Here is a 23,644-nt window from a genome sequence, read left to right as displayed (position 1 = left end):
CCGCCCAGCCCGCCGCGGGCGCTGCACTGCCCAACTTTGGGCACCGAAGCTGCGGTCGACGCCGGCGCCCTCGCGGGGCCACTCTCCCAGCGGGCGTCCGGGGCTGGGGGGGCGGGCATCCGCTCGGCCCCGGGGTGGTGGTGGGGAGCGGCGATCGGGGCAGACAACACGCTCAGTCCGTGCCCGGCGCCCTTGGACCCGCGCACGGCGGAGCCGGGGAGGCGGACGGGGTGCCCTTCGCGCCGCAGCGGGAAAGGGGGCGCCCTTGGCCAGCGGCGCCGGAGCGGGCGCGCCCTCGGGGAGCCGGCCGGCGGATGGCGGCCGGGCGGGGGTGAGGCGGCGGCCAGCAGAGCACCCGGGTGCCCTCGCCATGCAGAAGAGCGTGCGCTACAACGAGGGGCACGCGCTGTACCTCGCTTTCCTGGCGCGCAAGGAGGGCACCAAGCGCGGCTTCCTCAGCAAGAAGGCGGCCGAGGCGAGCCGCTGGCACGAGAAGTGGTTCGCGCTGTACCAGAATGTGCTCTTCTACTTCGAGGGCGAGCAGAGCGGCCGCCCGGCGGGCATGTACCTCCTGGAAGGCTGCAGCTGCGAGCGCACGCCCGCGCCCCCCAGAGCCGGCACGGGGCCCGGAGGCGCCCGGGACGCGCTGGACAAGCAGGTACCGTGCGCCCTCCCTCTGCGGCTGCGCGCCTGGCGGGGCTGACCCGGGGCGGGGGGAAGGGGGTCTGCGGTGGGGCTTGACTGAGACCCGCTGTGGCGTCCCCCACGCGCCTCCGGGGTCCGCAGCTCCAGCCCCCGCCGCCCCGTGGCCTAGGGGCGCAACGTCCCTGCCTCCGCCATCCGGATGGAGGCCCCTCTGCTCCTGGTCCACCCAGCGGAGGCCTCGCCGGGCAGGATCTGTGTGCGGACGCGGGCTGACACCTGTTGGCTGTCGGTCGGGAAGACGAAGCAAACTTATTTGGGAAAGTTGGGCTGCTCTCGGGTGTGCATTTCTGAGCCTGCTGCTGTGTGGCCCGGGCTGGGCAGGAGCTGGGCGGGCTGGGCGGGCCGGGCGCTGTCTGCGCGACCTTCCCAGCCTTTTTGGGCCGAGCGGCTTTGCCTTGCCAGCCCCTGACCTGCGGGGTCTGACTGGCGTGAGTGCGCGTGTGTCCCTGCGCCTCGGGATTAAGGCTCGGCACACCTTCTTGCTATGTTTAAATATGTGGGCTTCTGGACTTTTTAATGAATGCTTTGCAGATGAATGCGCCCTTTTAATCCAGGGGAACAGTTGTGTGAGTTTTGCTGTGTGCACACAGGGGCAGGGTCAGGAGAAAACCCCTGTAGGTTTTTTTCTGTAAACCTCCCCCCCACCCCTCCCCCCCGCACCACCACCATTGCTGCAAATAGGAAATTTGTATTTTTCCCCCCAAGCACTGTTTGGTTGTTCAAGTAAAAGCAGATTCGTGTGTGCTCCCAAATGCGTTCCCTGTGCTTCCCGATCCCCGCCTTGAGAAAAAAACAAGCAAACAGAAAGCGAGGCTTCTCTGTGCCCCTGCGTGGAAATAGCTGGCCGCTGAATTCTGCCTGCAAGCGAGAGGCAGCAGCGCCTCTGGGGAGCCGCACAGGCTGTGGGGGGCCAGCGAGGGCGCAGGCACAAGATGCGCCTGGCCCCCTCGGGGCTCCTAAAACAAGTGTAAAATGGAGAGGAGTTAAAACCGGATCAGCCAGCACCGTGGGTTGTTTGTTTGTTTGTTTGTTTTCCCCTCTTTGATTTCTCTAAGTCATCAACAGCCTTGACTGACTAGACTTGCTGTAAGGTGCAGAATCTGAAATTGAGAGCTAAGCCCCATGCGTGCAGAGTTGTTGGAAACGTGGTTTCCCACGTGGTAGATGCGGACCCTGGAGGTGCACACACTCCTGTCGCATTGAGAGAAGAATTTCCAGGAAATTGGTTTTCCAGGATAGATAGGCATGCATATTTTCTGTTGGGATTAAAGGAACGATTTATATGTCCCAGGGCTGCACAGGAACTCAGATGAATAGGCTTTTATTTTACAAGATCTGTTTCATTGTTTTGAAAAGCAGAGTTAGAGTGCGAGAGAGAGCTGTCTTCCATCTGCTGGTCCACTCCCCAAATGGCTGCGACAGCCTGGACAGGGCCAGGCCAAAGCCAGGAGCTTCTTCAAAGTCTCCCATGTGGGTGGCAAAGGTCCAAATCCTGGGCCAACTTCCGCTGCTCTCCCAGGCCATTAGCAGGGAACTGGATTGGAAGTGGAGCAGCCGGGACTCGTGCTGGTGCCCATGTGGGATGCTGGTGCCGCAGGTGGTGGCTTAGTCTGCTACACCACATTGCAGGCTCCAAATGAATAGTTTTTTTAAAGTGCAATAAATAGAATATTTTAAATTTGACTATATAACGGATCAATTCCAAATGACTTGCTTTCTTTGTGTTTACATTAATGCCATGAGCCAACCACTTTTTTTGTGTGTAGGGGAAGGGAGTTGAGGATGGGGATTGTCACCTGCTATGCGTTCTGTGGCTGTCTGACCTGCTGACGTTATATGGAAAGTGGCTGCACCTAGAAAACATCTGGATTTCAGGACAGTGTTGTTCCCCACTTTAATCAGGAAATGTAACTCCGAGTAGTTTGACTTCTATGTCGCTTTCTGGTGGAAGTCCTGATGGAGTCATTTTACGAATGGGGGTTGTACATGTTGCAGGAAGTTCTTGGTCACTTTATGCCCAGATGCTTCTCTGCATCTGGAGAAGTCCCCAGAGCGGAGAGGCCCGCAGCGGTGGCCTTAGGTCACACATGGGTCTGCGACTTATGGGAATGTAGCAGGTGGGCTTTTCTCTGCTCCGGCCTGTGTGGGTGGGAGGGAGGAATCGAGAAGAAATGGAAGGTAGGGAAGATTGGGCACTCCAAGATTGCGGGAACTCCGCAGCTGGTGCATTTGATTAGGGTTAACGCCCCAACACCAAGACCAGTGAGCCTGTGAGACCCCTGGGGGGAGGAGGCCGGGGGAGGGGGAGCAGCCTGCGGAGCTTCCTACAAATGTCTCCCAGGACAGTATCCTTTTGTCTCTGAGGTCCTAACAGGTGCTGTGAGCTTTCTGCCTTCAGGGGGTGGGAGAGACAACTCCACAAGGCTCCACGGTGGCCAGGGGCTGAGGGGCTGAGGAGGATGTGGCCATTCTGGTAAGTCAGGCCTGAGGCAGGGGCATGCTCGCCACACTCCCCCGGAGACGACGGATTGCACAGCTCAATCTCTCGGTCCGGTCCCCGGAATGCTGGCTGTCCACCGCCTCTGTTCCTTCCCCAGAGTTTAAATTCCACCTCTCCCGCACAACTTTCCCTTCCAATTATTTTTAACTCTATTGCAAGAAGACAACGCCCACTGGCTGGCTTCATCTAAATAATAATTTGATGTTGGTTGGTTGACAACAGAAAGAAGTGTCTCCTTGCAGCACTGTGTCTTCAGCGGTTCCCAGCTGAGCTGGAGAGAGGGGTGCCCCTCGGCCCACTTTCCCAGGGGGACCCCAGGATCTTCAACGCCCCCTTGACCATGCTCAGCAGCTGCTGCCTTGGGTTTGTGGTGGTAGAAAAATGCAGTTGAGCGCAGTTTATATTTTGATACAAGCTTTTGAAACCCATGCCTGGTTATTTTATATACATTTTCCACGAACTTCTCGAAGATCCTTCCTTTACCAATTAAAACGAGTCTGGTGAATCTTTTTTTTTTTCCCCCCAAAAGCCCCTCTGGTTTCCTTGGAAATGTTTTCTGGAGGGGCACATTTCCCGCAACAGCTCCTTCTGTCGAAAATGCAGATTCCCTTTCCTGCAGATGGAGCATCCTGGGATCCTCGCCCAACGCGCCAACTGGTCACTAAGCCCAGGGTGGGCAGGGGAAGGGGTGTAGTTTGCAGTGCACAGAGCAAGGGGCGCGGCTGTCACTCAGTTCCCTACTCCCTGAGGGATTAGGGAGCTTGCAGATTAAAGTTGGGGCTGAGCTGTGCGGGGTCAGCTGGAGGACGGCCTCTGGTTGGTCCCCTGTGCTCCGGGCCTTCCTGGGATTGGTCAGCAGCCAGACGGCGTGTTCTGAAGATATAGTGATGGCCAGGTGTGCTCTGGGCTGTGGGGGGTGGGGGAGGATGGGGGAGGATGCCAAATGTCTCAGAATGGAGTCTGGCATTGGGAAGTGAGTCGTGGGGGTGAGCGTGGACCTCTGAGTCTCGCCACCTAGGGAGACCTGCTCCTGTCGCTCAGCAGATTGATTTCTGTGGGGAGTTGACCTGGGATATCCCAGTGAAGGTGGAGGTGTGTGAGGCCCAGAGAGGGGTCCTGAGAGAGCCTGCATCCAGGGTGCGGGCTGGGACTGGGCTTTGGCAGTGTGGAAGGGAAGCAGGCACCTGTGCGCGAGCAGCACCCTCCCTGCATTGCCTCGTCGACTTTGAACTTCACGGGAATCCGTGTCTTTGTTTCCCCTGTGCACACGCACAGGCACCAGGAGCGTGAAGACCCGGGAACGGGGACACGTGCCTTGCCTGGGATCGGGGCCTTGAGGACCTGGGTGGCTGGGCTGGGAGGCGGTGCCGTGAGAGGCGCTGCTTTGCGGATCTTCGTGCCTTGAAGAACCGTCCACATGGCTGCTGTAATTCTGGAAACACTTGCAGACCACGCGTGTTCAGAGGAAAACCGGATGGCTTATTACACAAGCGGTTTTTCCGGCCTCGCTTCCCTTCCGTGGGGGACCCTTAGCCCTCTGGGCACCTGGGGTGCCAGTCCCCTGCTCTGTGGAGGTGGCCGTGCCTGGTCGCCTGCAGCAGCAGAGGTGTGTGGCCACCAGGCGTCTCTGTCTTATTTTCCTGGAAACGTTAAGTGTCCCGTTCGGCCTGATTTCAGCTGTTTGGAGGAGGGGTGTGTTTCTGGATACTTTCTGGAGGTTTAAGGCAGATATTTGTTGTACTTTTGCCAAGTCAAACACATTGATTTGGTATTAAGGGATCCAAGTCCCTTTAATTGGGTTATTGCTCATGGCTGCACAGCCTTTTTAGCATCCCGACCTGACCATCATTTCCTCAAAGGGCGGAGCTGTTTGCGGTCCCTAAGAGTGGAGAGGGTGGGCGGGGCTTCGTTCTCGCTCATGTTGCTTAATTGATGCATCAAGGATAACTCGAGCTGTGCTTGCTAAACACAAATAAAAGAAAAATGGAAGAAAAAATATTTGCTAAACCTTTTTTTTTTGTTTGTTTTTTAAAAAAGATTTATTTGGAAGGTAGAGTAAGAAGGAGAGGGAGAGTGATCTTCCATCCGCTGGTTCACTCTCCAAATGGCCGCAATGGCCAGAGCTGGGCCAGATTGAAGCCAGGAGCTTTTTCTGGGTCTCCCACATGGGTGCAGGGGCTCAGGGACCTGGGTCATCTGCGGCTGCTTTCCCAGGTGCATTAGGAGGGAGCTGAATCGGAGGTGGAGCAGCCAGGACTCGAACTGGCTCCGATATGGGATGCCGGCACTGCAGACTGTGGCTTAACCCACAGTGCCACAGCACCGGCACCTTGCTAAGTCTTTTAAAACATTAAGAAATACAGTTTAGGGAGCAGAAGTGACGTATTACTTGAACTCTATAAATATTCTTCCACTTAAAGGAAGGAAAGTAACTGATGGATTAGCAAAACACAGTTTGCTTTAATTTTGGTTGGACTGAACCTTACTATTTAGATGATATTAGTTACTGTTGAGAATTAATCGTAGGGGCCGGCGCTGTGGCATAGCAGACTAAGCCTCCACCTGCAGTGCTGGCATCCCACATGGGTGCTGGTTCGTGTCCTGGCTGCTCCTCCTCTGATCCAAATCTGCTATGGCCTGGGAAAGCCATAGAAGAGGTAGAAGATGGCCCAAACTCTTCGGCCCCTGCACCCACGTAGGAGACCTGGAAGAAGCTCATGGCTTGTGGCTTCGGATGGGCTTAGCTCTGGCCCTTGCAGCCATTTGGGGAGTGAACCAGCTGATAGAAGACCTCTCTCTCTGCTTCTGCCTCTGTCTGTAACTCTGCCTCTCAAATAAATTAAAAAAAAAAAACTTAAAAAGATTCATAGATCCATTTTTTATGTGACCAGTGCACAGAAAAGTGAGTCTTTCTGTGACAAATATTCTGTGGGTTTTAATAAGGATCAGCTGAGCGCACTTTTGAGTGGTGAGAAATACTTGTAGTGTGATAGCACAGTTTTCCCTTTCTTCTGAGGATTAAAAAAAAATGCCACCTTCCCCCTTACACGCGTGACGGTGAGAACCAGAAGCGTGTGACGGACGAACGTTTCTGGTTTTGTTAAGCCGTTGTCAGCGTTGCTGTCTGTTTAGTGCCGGCGACACTTGTCCACATTTTCCGATACCACGTAACATGGATGCCACAGTCCATGCAACTCCCATCCTGTGGAATGGAAAACTTCGTCTTTAAGGTTATTGTGTAAGTTATAAGTTGGAGTGACAACCAGTATGGGTTTACTCAGGTCTGAATTCCTGATTTTCACAATTTTAAAGTGGTCTTGTGTTTTTGTGCCTGTTCACTCTTCCCACAGGAAAGAAACATGGGTGATGTATATGTTAAGTTTGTTACTTTTACATATTCAACATTTTTATGCAGTGATATGAGCACTCTTCAAAGAGGTCATGGAAAATAGAGATTAGGGAAAAATCTGTACTTTGATTTAAAATTGTTATACCAAAATAAACTTACCTTTTTTTGTTTGTTTGTTTTGAGATTTACTTGTTTTATTTGAAAGGCAGAGTTACAGAGAGAGAGATTGAGAGAGCAATCTTCTATCCACTGGTTCACTCCCCAAATGCCCGTAACAGCTGAGGCTGGGCCAGGCCAAAGCCAGGAGTCTCAAAGTCCATCCGGGTTTCCCACGTGGATGCAGAGGCCCGAGGACTTGGGCTGTCTTTCACTTCCTTCCCAAGCACATAGGCAGACAGTTGGATCCAAAATAGCGTATCCAGGACTCAAACTTGGCACCCATATGGGATGCCGGCACTTCAGGTGGTGGCTTAATCTGCTACGCCGTGACGCTGGCCCCAAGCTCACCTCTTCCCTTTTCTGTGAACTTCTGGGAGCGATGCCTGACTGACCGGTAGGCTCCTAGTTAATATTTAAACCAAAAGGGAAATCATATTGAAATGTCACCATGGCACTGTGATACATGTCTGATTATTATACTACACTTGGCCCTTCTTCTAAAAAGGAACCATCACCCCACGTTATTAATGATATTTTCATTGGTGTAACTTTCTAATGTTAGCTGACTGAGAACTGGTGACTATGTTAATTTGACTTCACCACGTGGTATACGTTAGCATTTTTGCCCGAGGAGTTCAGATGAGATTGTTGGCTTTTACCCTAAGTAGCCACACAGCAACAGGAGCAGGATTTGCTGCTGGTGTGGCAGACACGTGGGTGTTAGGTGTGGCAGAGGGGCAGAGGCTGCTGGGGCCACAGGTGCCCTTCTGACTGATCCTTCAAAAATAGGATTCGATGAAAAAGGAGGACTCGGGTCATTTTCCCTAAAACTCCTGAGAGGGACCCTAAAGCGTCCCTAATGTGCTCCCAGGGAACAGCTTGCAAGTCTGAGTTGATCCGTGTGTATTTAAATAATACGCGCACACTACCGCGTTTACTTTTTGGACCACAAAGGAGGAAAGGAGCCGGAAAGCTGGGAGGCCGAGATCAGAGCCGCTCACAGCGCGGAGGCCGTGACGAATCTCGGTTCTCGAAGACCTGAGCAGATGCAAGCAAAAGCGTGTAAAAAAGAAAAGCGAAAAGCTATGCTCGAAAGTAAAAGGTACTGACCCTCCTGTGCCTGACTGTCAGCCGTGGAGCCTCTTGCCAGGCCCTGGGGTATTTTGTCATTGTCTGATTGGCTTTAGGCGGTGCCTGATTGATTTCCTGGCCTGGGGGCTCCCTTGTAGACAGGGTGCTAGTCCTCTCCCACGGAGGGACTCTGACAGGGCTCTCCCGGGTGAGCCGCGTGGGAATGGGAGTGACAGCAGGGTGCCGGGCTCAGGACCCTTTACCAGGGAAACCATGATTGGTGGACACAGGGGCCTGCTCTCACCCACTGCGCACTTGTGGGTCTCACAGGGGCGACCAGCAATGTGGCTGAGGCCTTGGCGTCAGGAATGGCTCAGTTCCCGCATGCTGGGGCTCTGTCTCGCTCGCTCTGAGCCTGGATCCCCACCTGGGGATCAGGGGGGTTCAGGGCAGCGCCTACTTCACCGGGCCGTCGGGATCCAGTCGCGCACCTCGCACAGGGCCAGGCTCGGGGCGAGCCTCAGGGTGCCTGTCAGCGGGTACTTCGCCTCCTCCCTCCTGACAGTCTCCTCGGATGCTCCTCTTTTCACTGTGGGGACCCCGAGGAAGCCCCCGCCTTCTCTTTAGCACGCACAAGTAGGATAGTTATGGGAACGCCCATCTACCCATCATCCGGCACCGACAGCTCCCTCTGGTGTGCCGTCTCCCGCTGTGTGCCGCTCCGTGCACATGTTGTATTTTCCCCCCCTCCTAGGCTACTTTAAAGCAAGTCCCAGACATGGCATTGTTGCCCTAGTGACTCAGGAGGATTTTTCCCCAGGCACAGCCTTGGTTTGGCACCGAGGATCGCGCTCACTGTAGCTCCAGAAGGAGCCATCTGGGGGAGCGCGCGTGGCTCCTGGCTGAGGGAGTGCGTGCTGTGAACACGACAGTCAGTTTGCTGCGTCTTTGCTGTGCTCACAAGGGGATGGGCTGTGAAGGCGAATGGTGGTGGGGGCAGCTGTTGAAGTTCCAGCGCAGACCCTGGAGAAGAGCAGGCGTGAGGTCAGCGGATTGGCTGTGGTCAGGGTGGCGGGGTGGTTTCGTGGTTGGCCCCAGTCTGGGGGAAGTGATTGCCACCGAGGGAGCTCCCTGTGGTGGGTGGTGACCTGTGGAGTCCAGGGTGGGCACTTTCTGTCATCTTTTCTTTTTTTTTTTTTTAAAGATTTATTTATTTAGTTGAAAGGCAGAGTTACACACAGAGAGAAGGAAAGGCAGAGAGAGAGAGAGAGGTCTTCCATCCGCTGGTTCACTCCCCAGTTGGCCACAATGGCCGGAGCTGCACTGATCTGAAGTCAGGAGCCAGGAGTTTGTTCGAGGTCGGCCACGTGGGTGCAGGGGCCCAAGGACTTGGGCCATCTTGTGCTGCTTTCCTAGGCCATAACAGAGAGCTGGATAGGAAGTGGGGCAGCTGGGACTCGAACTGGCGCGCATATGGGATGCTGGCACTGCAGGCGGCAGCTTTACGGGCTGCGCCACAGCGCCAGCCCCACCATGTGTCCCTTTGGATAGCAAGAAAGGGAGAGGAGCTCAAGCTCTCCTGAAGCCTGGTTGCATCTGACCGCAGAGGGCGAGCAGTGCCCTGCCTGGGTCTCTGCCGCTGGCTGGGATTTTGGCTGCTCCCTCCTTGGAGCGTCCCTGCGCCTCTCTTGGGCACTCCTCGCCCCTCACCCCCCGTGGGCCTGACTCACCGCACTGGTGCCAGCTTTCCTGCCTCTCCGTTCTCACTGCAGCGCCTCTGCCTCCCCCTCCCTCACGCCCAGGAGTGAGTCTGCGCTCAGATTCTTGTGAGACAGGGACACTGGTCTCAGTCCATATCTGGGGCCCGGATCATTGGTCTCTCAGGGCAGTCTGTCTGTGGATCAGCCGCCAGCCAGCAGGGCCTGTGCACAGGAGGGTTTTCTGGGAAGTTTGAGGTGGCGGGGAGGGGCAGGTGACATTCTTGTGGACCCATTTCATGCATTCATCACGCTGGTTACTATTTGTCCCAACTTCTGTGTGTTTGCTACCATAAGTTCCATTCCCTTCCTTGAGTATCCATTTCACACCTTGCTTTATCCATATGATCTCTCCGTTAGAGCAGTCTCTCTCCTCCGCTCCTACTGCCCATGGCTCCTGTTCATAATTTTCTGTTGAACTTAAAAGTCACGGAAATGCTGTTCTGTAGCAGTAACAAACCCATGGCCTGTGCACCCATAGCCCTTGGTGAGTGACTACTCCTGGGTTCAGCAGGGAGATCAAGCGGATGACACCATCAGCCCACTGGAGACCATCCTCACGCGTGTGCCTCCTCACTGCCCTGGCTGTGGGCGGCCACGCCCTTCCTGATGCCACTAGTGGCTCGTGCCTCTTGTGACCCTCCCGCCGTGGGCTCCCACAGCCAGCACTTGTCCGGCTGGGCTTCCTTGTCACTTTTGTGAGGCTGCCACCTGCTGTTGCATGCTGTGGCTCACTGCTTTCCACGACTTCCTAGGCTCCACTCGTAGTGTATACACGTTGTATCCATTAGACTGTGGGGCAACAGCTGGGTTGTTTGCCCTGTGCAGCTGTTACAAATAATACTGAAAGTCCTTACCCCAGTCTTTTGATGCAGATACAAGTGTGCGTTTCTGTTGGGGACACTCAGGATTGAGATTGCTTATGGGGCATCCTTGCCTTCAGCTTCAAGAATTACAGGTGAACGAACGCCAACACACGTACAGCAGTTTCTGATCTCACCAGCAAGGACTCTAATCTCTACCACAACTTGTCAGCTGTTGGTGTTACCTGTCTGCCTAGTTTCAGGCATTTTATTTTATTTACAATTTTTGCTTAAATGAGAAAGAGAGGGAGGGAGGGAAAGAGAGGGAGGGAGGGAAAGAGGGAGGAAGGGAAAGAGAGGGAGGGAGGGAGGAAGGGAGGGAGGGACCATCTACTGGTTCATTTCCAAAATGCCTGCAACAGATGGGGCTGGCCAGGGCTGAAGCCAGGAGCCAGGAACTCAATGCAGGCCCCCCTTGTGGGTGGCAGGAACCTGAGTACCAAATCATGGCTGGTGACCCCAAGGGCGTGCGCTAGCAGGAAGCTGGAGTCAGGCGCGGAGCCAGGCCTGGAGCCCAGGCTCTGCATACCCAGGTACTCCGATATGAACGCCGGCATTGGCTTCACCAGAACCTTAAACACCGGGTCAGACACGTGCCCAAGTGCCAAGCATCTTCCTGTGTGTCGTAGTGTCTCATCTTGTATTCATTTTCATTTCTCTGGTAAATAATGAGGTGAAGCACTCTTTCAGGTTCTTATTGACCATCTGATGGTTCGTTGTTTTGGAATACTTGCTCAATCTTTACCATTTTGAGTTGTAGAAATTATAAATATTAAGTTAAACTCTGTGAATCATCATTCTTATACCTCAAAGTTGGCTGCATATCAGAACTTCATGTTGCTCATCTTAACACTGATGAAAATAGGGGTTGTCAGTTACATTTCCTTCTGTGGCTTATCTTTCACCCTCTTTTTTTTTTTTAAGATTTTATTTATTTATTTGAGAGACAGAGGGAGGTCTTCCGTCTGCTGGTTCATGCCCCAAATGGCCACAACAGCCAGAGTTGGGCTGATCTGAAGCCAGGAGCCCAGAGCTTCTGCTGGGTCTCCCATGCGAGTGCAGGGGCCCAAGCCCTTGGGCCATCGTCTGCTGCTTTCCCAGACCATTAGCAGAGAGCCGGATCAGAAGAGGAGCAGCTGGGACTCGAACCGATGCCCATATGGGATGCTGGTGCTGCAGGCAGAAGCTTGGCCTGCTATGCCATGGCCCTGACCCCATCTTTTACCCTCTTAATGGTGTCGGGGTGAACAGAAATTATACAATTCCGTCTTCCTGGGTCTGATGGCTCTCTGGCCAGCCAGCATTTGTTTTAGCTGGTGAGCACTTAATTTTAAGCAACTGTTTTTCTGCAGGCGTGAGTGGGCTCTTTTATTGTTGAAAAGCAAGTGGAAAGGAGATGTTCAAGATGAGGCTCTCGTTGAGGGTCCGACGCTGTCGGCTGCGAGTGCTGCTTCGGATCATGCAGTTGGCAGAGCGGCTGACTCGTGGCAGCCCGCGCTGAGCCGTGCCCTCTCTGTGTCCAGTCTCACTGAGTCCTCACCACCTCGCGATGGCCACATCGTAGTGACTTTGCCCAGGGTGCTGTGGTCTAGACTGTTTTGTCATTTACCCATGGCAAACCCTTACCAAAGACCAAACTGGTTACTAGAACCAAGCTTAGTGACTTAGCATGGTTGACTCTGGCCTTTAGCTCGGGGCTGGAAACATGTGACCAGAAGGAAGACTGTTTAGTCTCCTTCTCCATCTGAACTCGGCACATGTGCAGGCTGAGTGGAAAACAGTCTGCTGTGGATACTTCCTTAAAGACCCACGGGGCAGGTGTCTTTCTCATACTGCGAGGAGTGCATGGGTGATGTGCGAGGAGAGGCTGGGAGAGCGCAGGATGTGGGAGCAGGGTGTGTGGCTGTGCCTCGGCCTGTGGCTCTGGCCTTTGGGACCATGAATCCTGCAGCTGGAAGCACAGGGCCATGGAGAAGTTGTGCTCGCTCCCTGCCCCCCCCCCCCCCACCTACACGCGAATACTTGAGAAGCGGCTGTCGTACCAGCACAGTCCTTCTGCGTGGGCCCAGAGCATCCTTCTGTGCCTGCTTTGTTGTCTGGAATTGTGCAGGGAGACCAGTGAGCGGCCACAGCCTGTGGTTTGCACCCATGAACATTCTCACGTGAGATGATGGGAAGCGTGGCAGTCTGAGTCCAGCCGACCCTCCCTCCTGCTCCCTTGTCCTACACCGGGAAGAGGCAGTGGCGTTCCTTCTGGGCACAAGGTGCCCAGTGTCCAGTCTCCGCAGGCCGGGCCCTCAGGTTCAAGTTCTGGATCCACAGTGAGCCAGTTGTTGCTCCTGAAGCTTCTGTATTTCTTCCCCTGGCAATGGGCGTGATGCTCCCGACGTGCAAAGTGGGTTCTTCCGTGGACTGAAGAATATGTGGAAAGAGCTTTGTAGACTGTAAAATGCTATGAAAGTGTTCTTTTTTTTTTTTTTTTTGACAGGCAGAGTGGATAGTGAGAGAGAGAGACAGAGAGAAAGGTCTTCCTTTTGCCGTTGGTTCACCCTCCAATGGCCGCTGTGGCCGGCGCACTGCGCTGATCCGAAGCCAGGAGCCAGGTGCTTCTCCTGGTCTCCCATGCGGGTGCAGGGCCCAAGCACTTGGGCCATCCTCCACTGCCTTCCCGGGCCATAGCAGAGAGCTGGCCTGGAAGAGGGGCAACCGGGATAGAATCCGGTGCCCCAACCGGGACTAGAACCCGGTGTGCCGGTGCCGCAAGGTGGAGGATTAGCCTGTTAAGCCACAGCGCCGGCCAAAAATGTTCTTTTTTAAAAAAAGATTTATTTATTATTTATTTGAAAGTCAGAGTTACACAGAGAGAGGAGAGGCAGAGAGAGAGCGAGAGAGAGAGAGGTCTTCCATCCTATGGTTCACCCCCCAATTGGCCCCAGTGGCCAGAGCTGGGCCGATCCAGAGCCAGGAGCTTCCTCCAGGTCTCCCACACAGGTGCAGCGGCCCAAGCACTTGGGCCATCCTCCGCTGCTTTCCCAGGCCATAGCAGAGAGCTGGCCTGGAAGCGGAGCAGCTGGGTCTCAAACCGGCGCCCATATGGGATGCCAGTGCTTCAGGCCAGGGCGTTAACCCACCATGCCACAGCACCAGCCCCCCAAAATGTTCTTTTAAATGCTTCCTAAATTACATTTTTGGTTGTTTAGGTGAGGGCAGTTGAAACAGTTGAAAGTTTGCTTACTATAAACGTGTTCCCTTTGCTCTGTGGTCCATTTTGGGAATCAGAGGCTCATCTGTCTCGTTTGTAGGCTTCTTTGGGTATCCAGGCTTTCTACGTGCTGTGCAGATTATTGAGTACATGGTAAATTGCTCAAGAAATGGTTGCAAGATTACTTTTGCTAACCACAGGAAAATGTTCTTTAAAGGATAGGCCAGTGGGGGTTGGGTTTTTTTTTTTTTTTTTTGCATGTAAATTCTTTCTGGTATACACACCCTTCTGACTATCATAAATACAGTAAAGTAAGAATAATAGCTATTTTTGAAGAAAATTAGCATTTGTGCTCTAAAAGTACAGCATTTTATTTGTCTAAAAGTTTTACTTATTTGAAAGAGATGCAGACAGAAAGGAAGAGAGGGATAGACAGAGAGAGATCTTCCATCCATGGGTTCATTCCTCAAATGGTTGGAGCCAGGAGCCTGAGACTCCATCTGGGTTTTCCGCATGGGTAGCAGGGGTCCAAGCACTTGAGCCAACTTCTTTTTTTTTTTTTTTTTTTGACAGGCAGAGTGGGTAGTGAGAGAGAGAGACAGAGAGAAAGGTCTTCCTTTTTGCCGTTGGTTCACCCTCCAATGGCCGCTGCGGCCGGCGCAGTGCTGATCCGAAGCCAGGAGCCAGGTGCTTCTCCTATGCGGGTGCAGGGGCCAAGCACTTGGGCCATCCTCCACTGCACTCCCTGGCCACAGCAGAGAGCTGGCCTGGAAGAGGGGCAACTGGGATAGAATCTGGCGCCCCAACCGGGACTAGAACCCGGTGTGCCGGCAAGGTGGAGGATTAGCCTGTTAAGCCACGGCGCCGGCCTTGAGTCAACTTCTGCTGCCTTCCCAGGCCATCAGCAGGGAGCTAGATTGAAAGTGGAGCAGCTGGGACTCAAACTGGCGTCCATATGGGGTGCCGGCATCATGGGCGGTGGCTGCACTGCTGTGCCACAATGCTGGCCCAAAGTTTTTCTGTTTTCACAGAGAACACATGGAGAGTGTACCAGCAGGGACACACTGCAAGTCCACGATTTACTCATTTTTCTTCCTTGGTAATATAAAAGGACCATCTTAACATTTTTTAAAGCAACAGTTCACGTATTAAAGTAATGTGTATTGGGTAAAAGAAGAAAATTAAAAGGTCCTGGAGTCTCACCCCAGGGACAGCTGTGCGTTGAGTTGAGGGATGACGTCTTACGGTCGTTTTGTCTCAGAGTGCACAGGTCATAGACGTTTGTAAAGGTGACACCGTGGGGGTTGTGTTGTATGAGTCTGTAGAATTTGGATGCTGATTATTTTATTTTTTTACTGCATATAGTATTGTGAGCATTTTGCTTACCAGTAAAATATTCTTTACAATTTTGTTCCTAACAATTGTGGAGCATTGTTTGTGTCACCCAGACTTACAGGCCGCATTGCCCTTCTGTTGGACATTTAGGTAGCTTTACTTCGCCATTGTAAGACGAGACCCTCAGGGTGGCGGGGGAGGGGGGGGAGGTGCGTTGGCAGGGCAGGTGGGGCCCACGCAAAGCACGGAGGGAGGAAGGGAGAGTCTCTTTGGCTGCCACAGGATCGGCAGTTTCTCCACTTCACCTTAATGACAAGCTACTTTCTTGAACAGACACTCCCCTCGCATATCGAAGTAATTGTGCAAATGGTTGGACATCCAATATGAAGTCTGAATTTCTGGAATGACAATCCAGGCTCACCTGACGGTCCACAGCAAGAAGCATAACCACATATAGAATGGTAATTTCTAGAAGTAAAAGTCAGCAATGATTGCTTTTTGGTGGAATTTATCCTTTCTGGGTCTGGCATTTCCTGTGATTAGTTAGAATGCCCAAGACCAGTATCACTGAGCTCCATTTGAAGGCACAAAGTGGGAATGATTAAAATTATGCTGTATACATTGATTCTAAGAATACTTGCATTTGAATACGTTTTCTGAAATTAGGTTATGCAATTATCATATACATTTGACTGTTGTGTTAAAACTCTTGAAGATTAAAACCTTTTTAAAAGATTTATTTATTTGAAAGTCAGGTTTACAGGGAGGGAGGGAGGGAGGGAGGGAGGGGGAGAGAGAGAGAGAGATCTTCCATCTGCTGGTTCACTCCCTGCGTAAACCACAATGGCTGGGGCTGGGCTATGCTGAATCCAGGAGCTTCCTCCAGGTCTCCCATGAGGGTGCAGGAGCCCAAGGACTTGGGCCATCTTCTGCTTTTCCCAGGCCACAGCAGGGAGCTGGGTTGGAAGTGGAGCAGCTGGGACATGAACCGGCATCCATACAGGCTGTTGGCTCCACAGGCTGCAGCTTTACCTACTATACCACAGTGCTGGCCCTCCTAATATCTTTTACTAATTTATGTTGCATTTTACAATATCATCTTTTTTTTTTTTTTTTTTTTTTTGACAGGCAGAGTGGATAGTGAGAGAGAGAGACAGAGAGAAAGGTCTTCCTTTTTGCCGTTGGTTCACCCTCCAATGGCCGCTGTGGCCGGCGCATCGTGCCGATTTGAAGCCAAGAGCTAGGTGCTTCTGGTCTCCCACGTGGGTGCAGGGCCCAAGGACTTGGGCCATCCTCCACTGCACTCCCGGACCACAGCAGAGAGCTGGCCTGGAAGAGGGGCAACCGGGATAGAGTCCGGCGCCCCACCCAGGACTAGAACCGGGTGTGCCGGCGCCGCAAGGTGGAGGATTAGCCTGTTAAGCCACAGCGCCGGCCTACAATATCATCTTAGAAACAATGAGATGTGGGGGTGAACAGGGTTAGGACACCACTTGGGGTCCCTCATCCTGTGTCAGAGTGCCTGGTTCCAGTCTTGGTTCATCTGCTTCTGGTGCAGCTCCCTGCTAACGCACGCCCCGGGAGGCAGCAGGTGATGGCTCAAGTCCTTAGGTCCCTGCCACCCACCTGGGAGGCCCAGATGATGTTCAGGCTCCTGGCTTCAGCCTGGCCCAGCCCTGGCTGTCGTGGGGCATTTGGGGAGTAAACTAGTGGATGGAAGATCTCTGTATGTCTGCCTTTCAGATAAAATGAAAATAAATAAAAGTTAGAGGAAAAAAAGAAGCAATGAAGCAGGCCGCCTTCTAGACAAGAGGCGACTTGGCGGCTGGGTGTGTTTTCTAGAAGGCTTACTACACCTGCCCTGGAGGGCATACACATGTGAGGACGTGCCTGTGGTACCCTGCGTGCTGAGCTTTGGCCTTCCATAATGAGGACCAGATCTCAGAGGAGGGCATGCCATGGCAGCAGTCAGAAAGGGAAAACCACACGTGGCACCTGGTACCAGCCGACCTGGACTGCCCCCCGCCCTGGGGGTGGCCACAAGACTTCCACCCCCTTGAGGTGCGAGATCCCTCTGTGGCTGCAGTGTTATTTGCTAAGCAGGCATTGGGCTCTCCTTTCTTTCCTCTTCTTCCCTGTGGTTTGATGGTTGGGTGGTTTTAGATTATCCTTTCAAACTTGACCGTGTTTGTGACTTTGCTGGGTGCAGGCCAGTGGCTGCGCCGGGGGGCGTGGCAGAGAGAGCCAGTGCCTGCTCTGCAGAGGGACTAAGCTGCTGCAGCTCACAGATTACAGCGGGGGGAGGGGAAGAGGGGAGCACTGTGGGCTCGGCTCGTGGTGTGGCTCTGGTTGGTCCACGGTGCTCAGGGCCTTCCTTGGATTGGCCGACCACCAAGGCCGTGTGTTCTCCTGGGGGTGTGGCAACGGCAAAGTGGGCTACAGCTCGGCTGGGGTGTCCGGGGAGGTCGGTTATTGCTTTATTTGGTTTATTTTGTTTCTGCTTTATTTGGCCAGGGGCTGGCATTTCTACAACAGAGCTCAGAACAGCGTCCAGCGCTAGGGCACCAGAGGATGACTGGATACTAAGTCTCGTGACCCAGCTCTAGCCAAGCACCCGCCCAGCCTGCAGAGCGCTCCCTCAAGTCAGTGGGTTAATCTTCAGTAATCCCCACAGTGAACACGGGGTCTGCACGGGAGGGAGCCGGGCCCTGACAGAGTCCACGTCAGTGGTGTCAGCGGCGGGGCCTCTGTCGCGTGACTTAGCAAGACCCGTATGAAACCATGAATGCCTCCGGGCTTCGGGCACTCCTTCTTTGCCACCTTTAACGCTGATGACAGCCGCCCCGGGCTGCCGGGCTCACCGGTTCTGAAATGACTTTGGGGTCCTGGAAGGCAGGTGCATTTCTGTCATGATGGGTACAGGAGGTTAGCCCAGGGGCTTTGCACCCGCTACCGCGAAGGAGGACAAATGGGACTCCTCCTGAGCCCGCCCACCCCCCCGCCCTGTGTGCTCCCTTCCCCCACTCCTCAGGGTGGCTGCCAAGACTTCAGCATTTTCTAGGTACATTGTAGCCTCTTTGAAAACTGCTGAGTGTTCTGGAGCTGTGTACCTGTGGGTAGCGTGTCTGTGGTCCCAGGATGCTCATTGCAGGGTGGCTGGGAGCTCTGGCAGACTTCTGCTTTGGATTTTCGTATGAGTTTGTGCTTGTCACTGTTCGTGCTGTTGGCCCTTTCATTGCTTGGCTGACACCACAGCACGGGGTCTACATTTTCCAGGGCAGACTCGCTGAAAAATATTCTGTCTCTATCATCCCATGCGTGCATGTGGGTTCTCAGGTCAGAACGGCGTGACCTGTGCCGTCTGGTAGCTCAGATCCGTGGCTAGAATCCCAAGTGGCGTCCGCAGCGTCGGTGTAACACAGCTGGGATGGAGAGGCTTTCCTTCACCAAGGCTGTTGTTTGCTGTTGCTGAGGTCTGGGAGCACTCACATGTGAGTGTGCGCAAGTGCAAGTGTGCGCACACGTGTATGCGTGCATGTGTGCTTGCACAAGTGTGTGTGTGTGGGAGCACACGCACACATGTATGGATGCATGTGTGTGGGAGCACATGTACACACGTGTATGGATACATATGTGTGAGCACATGTACACACATGCATGGATGCATGTGTGTGAGCACATGTACACACATGTATGGACGCATGTGTGTGAGCACGTGTACACACATGTATGGACGCATGTGTGTGAGCACGTGTACACACATGTATGGATGCATGTGTGTGAGCACGTGTACACACATGTATGGATGCATGTGTGTGAGCACATGTACACATATGTATGGATGCATGTGTGTGAGCACGTGTACACACGTATGGATGCGTGTGTGTGGGAGCACACGTACACACATGTATGGATGGGTGTGTGTGTGTGCATGTATGTATGCATTTGTGGCATGCAGAGTGGTGTGTTAGTGACTGGTGTTCCAGACATTTGCTTTAAAAGCAGAGCATCTTATTCTAATGGGAAAAATCACAGTGGGTTAATTTACCTTTAAAGAAACATCAAATAAAGGATGAAGTGTGTTGCAAAGGGAATATGATTTTGACCTCAATGCAGGTCCATAGTGGGGGCCCACTGCAGTTTTAGGGCTGGTGTCCTGGAACCAGCACTCAGAATGGGGGTCGCAGACCTTCGGCCTAGGAAGGCTGGGATGTGCACCCTCCAGGCTCTCCCTCGTTGGTCGGCTCGGCAGAGTTGAGAGATGCTCTACTGAGGGCAAGCATGGCAGCTCCAAGGCCTCTGATCTGTAGCCCAAGGAGCCCCAGCCACAGAGGAGGCAGGCTGGGCACCTGAGGGCCCGGGCGGTCCCTGCTCTTGGCTTTGTGGCTGGGCAGGGCTTCAGGATCGTGTCAGGTCAGCCTGGACAGGGGAAGCAGACATAGCTTGTAGTAAGAAGGGAGCGCTGGATTCATTTTGGCTTAAATAGGAGCTCTAGGTTCAAGCTGGACGATACCGTTGGGGCCAGGCTGGAGGGCAGGTGGGGCTGGGGATACAGGGTGGGACGGGCCCTGGGCCCCATTGCCAAGGCAGTGCACTGTTGGGGACTTTCCCGATGTCAAGTAGGGCTGCAGTGTTCTTCTTGAGCTTGGCGCCATCTCCCTCAAAGTGAGCCACGTGTCAGGAGGAGCGTCCACCCGCGTGCAGGCTCTGGTACCACTGCTGCAGGTGGAAGGAGAGGAGGACATTGTCTTGTTGAGGTCCGGGCTTCAGAGAGCTTTCCTGTTGGTTAACGTTCCCTCCCTGCCTGCACTGGGCTGGGCTGGAGGCAGGGGCAGCAGAACAGAGCTGCGGCCTCCCCTTTGCCCTGCCTGCTGGGCCCCCAGCCCCCATCTCTCTGGCCAGTGGTCTGCTCTGGTCTCCAGCAACACCTGGGGGTTTCTGCTGGCGCTGAATGCTGGAGTCTCCATGTACCTGGGAGACTCTGCCTACACTGCGGTGACCTTGGCTCTCAGGGCTCCCTGGGATCCAGGTAGAAATGACAGCTGTGCTACTGCCCATCCCTGGGCCTGTGGCTCTCCATCCCGAGATGGTCTCCATCTGAGGACCCCTGGGCACACAGCTGCCCTGCACCCTGGATGGCCTACCCCAAGCCAACAGTGTTATGTAAGTACCTCCAGAGTAGCCTGGATTTTGCCCCTGGGCTTGTCAAGCCTGAAATATTTTCTATCTGGTTCTTTACTGAAAAAATTGGCCAGGCACTGTCCTACACCTGCCCTGTGCATTGTGGTAGCCACCAGCCACGTGTGGCTTTTCAGCACTTGAAGTGTGGCCACTTCAAAAGGAGATGTGCCATAGTGTTTATACTTACACAGGCTGGAACCTGAAGACCCGATCTCTCCCCACCCTCCCAAAAAAGGGAGCATATAAGATCTCAGTACATTTTTAATTTGGTTACATGTTGAAAGGGTATTTTTGGCATACTGAGTGACTGGATGATGTGTAATATGTAATTAAAGTTAATGTTGCCTGTTTCTCTCTATTTTTTTATGTGGCTGTTAGCTGATTAAAAGGTACACATGTGGCTTGCAGTGTGGGTGCGTGTCGTACCTACAGCACATCCATATATCATGTGTGGAATCAATCACTTAGCTTTTCAGGGGCACATGTTTAGCATATGTGAGCCTTCAGCATATTCTGTTTTGGAGCTTATGTTTGGTTGACAGCTAAGCTATACGTCATAGATGAATGAGCTAATAGACATAAGTAGCTAAGCCATAGTGTAGCAGATAGAAACTCGTATTTCAATAAAGGTATATCCCTTCCTTTGTGATTGTCATACACAGGTGCATTTATTATTTGGTTTAAGTTTCAGGTACTCCTTCATTATTCTTCTGTGGTGCGTGTTTTAAACAGTCTGAGCTCTGCTTCTCAGACGCTGGCCTCAGGGAGGCCTCGGATGTGTGTACGTGCGCTCATCGTGGCCTTGTCACTGACGAGGAGAAACTGTTGTCCCGTTGTAAAGACCAAGGGCTCTGGAGCTTCTACGTCACGTTTGCATTTCTGAACGAGTGGTGACAGTGGGTTGATGAAGGGTATTTATGGAACAGATGTTTGGCTCAGTGGCAAAGTCACTGCCTGGGATGCCGGCATCTCATTACCATAGCTTCTAGGACCAAGACCTGACTCTGCTTCCAGCCTGCTCTCCTGCTAACTCACATCCTGGGAAGCAGCTCACGTGCCTGGGTCCCTGCCACGAACACGGGAGGCCCGGGTTTAGCTTTGGGCACCTGACTTTGGACAGGCCCAACTCTGGCTACTGGAAGAATTTTGGGAGTGAACCAGCAGATGGAAGACTTTTTTCCTTCTCTCTCTCCCCTCAAAGGATTTTATTTTATTTATTTGAGAGGTAGAATTACAGACAAAGGGTGGGAGAGACAGAAAGAAAGGTCTTCCATCTGCTGGTTCACTCCCCAAATGGCCACAATGGTCAGAGCTGAGCCAATCTGAAGCCAGGAACCAGGAGCCTCTTTCAGTTCTCCCACGCGGGTGCAGGGACCCAAGCACTTCGGCCATCTTCTACTGCTTTCCCAGGCCATACAGAGAGCTGGATGGCAAGAGGAGCAGCTGGGACTCCAACTGGTGCCCGTATGGGATGCCGGCGCTGCAGGTGGTTGCACCACAGTGCTGGGCCCCTCTCTGTGACCTTCAAAAACAAACAAATAAATAAAGATTATACAAAGAACTAGAATTGTTTGTGAAACACATTTTAAAAAGAGTATTTACAAATAATCAGTATTTTAAAGAGAAGTATGTGTATTGAAAATGAATCATGATGTGATTGGAAGGGGAGAGGGAGCGGGAAAGGGGAGGGTTGTGGGTAGGAGGGAAGTTTTGGGAGGGGGAAGCCATTGTAACTCATGAGCTGTACTTTGGAAATTTATATTCATTAAATAAAAGGTTAATAAAAAAAAAAGAGAAGTATGTGAATTTATAGTTTAAGCATTCCAAAGAAACAGGTTCTAACAGTTCATACTGATTGTTTTGGGGAAATTTGGGGCTGTTTTAATTTTCTTCATGCTTACATACAAGTATAGGATCTGATTTTCTGTAATAGACTTGTATAGTTGAATAAAATAATTATTTAACCACTTAGAAATTGATATGAAGTAGCTACATGAAAAGTTCAGCATCCTAAGTGAAGACAGTTTTGCCATATGGGAAGCCACAGAAATATATTTATCGTCACATAATCGGGGACGTTAGATGGGGACTGTTTTCCTCAGGTTGCTCACGGTTTGCAAACGAGTTGTTCTGGTGTTAAAAAGTCCTCGGCACGAGTCGTGGTGTCTGTACCATCTCGAAGTTCTTCTCTGACAGCCGTGCAGGGTGATCGCACCCCGGACGCTCCACAGTCGTGATGCCCCATGATTTTCTCCTCTGAAACACTTTCCCGAAGTTTCAGATACTTCACGGCTGGTTATTTTGAAGCGAGCCAGCACAGGAAGGATGTGGAGGGTGGGGAACCATGGGAACGCTGCCAGTTAGTGGGAAAATTATTTGAGAATGTTCTGAAGAGAGCATGATGTGTGAGGCTGGGTTTTTATCGTGGCAGTAAACACCTGTGCCCTCAGGTCACCGTGGGGGCTTTGCATACGTTTTTGGCTTTTTTGTTCATTTGTTTCTGTGATAAAATTCATTACTAAGAATCAGTTTAACAGTTGAAAAAAATAAAACAAATGGCTTTGATCATAGTAGTTAACAGGAGATCTCCAGCCTACAAACACAGCTCTGCAGTGGACTGACCGTTAAGATTCATAATATTAAATAAAATTTAAACAAAATTTCATGGAACCATTACACAGTGTATCTCTGAAACTTGTGTTCTGGACGTTCTATGTACAGCTCCAGCTAAGTCTGTGAGAAACTTCCCTGGTGCAAAATAACCATCACAGCTTCCTGTGACTCCAAGTGCTGCGCGACCCGTGTTCTGTTCCCACCTGCCACCTCCATCTCCATGAACTTCTGCCCTTTTGCCTCCTCTATGTTCACAAATGATAAAAAAGTTTATTAGTGATTATTTGCCAGTACTCATTTTATTTTATTTTATTTTTAAAGATGTGTTTGTTTATTTGAAAGGCAGAGTGACAAGAGAGCCAGAGACAGAAAGAAAGGTCTTCCATCCACTGGCTCACTCCCCAAATGGCCACAATGGCCAGAGCTGGGCTGATCAGAAACCAGGAGCCAGGAGCTTCCTCCAGGTCTCCCACACGGGTGCAGGTGCCCAAGGACTTGGGCCATCTTCCACTGCTTTCCCAGGCCACAGCAGAGAGCTGGATCAGAAGTGGAGCAGCCAGGACTTGAACCGGCGCCTGTATGGGATGCCGGCACTGCAGGTGGTGGCTTTACCTGCTATGCCACAGCACTGGCTCCGAGTATTCTTTTTAAATAACTGAAACTTGTCACAGATAATATATTTAATTTTACTAAATAACCTTTTTTTTGTTTTAAAAATAAAAACATTCTCAGGTCGGTGCCGTGGCTCAACAGGCTAATCCTCCGCCTTGCGGCGCTGGCACACCGGGTTCTAGTCCCAGTCAGGGCGCCGGATTCTGTCCCGGTTGCCCCTCTTCCAGGCCAGCTCTCTGCTGTGGCCAGGGAGTGCAGTGGAGGATGGCCCAAGTGCCTGGGCCCTTGCACCCCATG

The 23,644-nt window shown here is 52.5% G+C and overlaps 1 protein-coding gene across 2 annotated transcripts in view; it reads left to right on the top strand.

Moving 5' to 3' along the window:
• Positions 1-370: 370 nt before the first annotated feature.
• The window catches only part of RASGRF2 (Ras protein specific guanine nucleotide releasing factor 2), a 194,714-nt gene continuing 171,440 nt past the window's right edge, over positions 371-23,644 (top strand). For both annotated transcript variants that reach the window (XM_062211995.1, XM_062211994.1), the window contains exon 1: positions 371-658. In XM_062211995.1, coding sequence (XP_062067979.1) covers positions 371-658 — 288 coding nt within the window. The remainder of the gene's footprint in view (positions 659-23,644) is intronic.

This window comes from Lepus europaeus, chromosome 15 (assembly GCF_033115175.1).
Source record: "Lepus europaeus isolate LE1 chromosome 15, mLepTim1.pri, whole genome shotgun sequence".
In the NCBI taxonomy this organism is placed as follows: domain Eukaryota; kingdom Metazoa; phylum Chordata; class Mammalia; order Lagomorpha; family Leporidae; genus Lepus; species Lepus europaeus.
The sequence above is the reverse complement of the archived record's forward strand: the minus strand, read 5'-3'. Positions and strand labels throughout refer to the sequence as shown.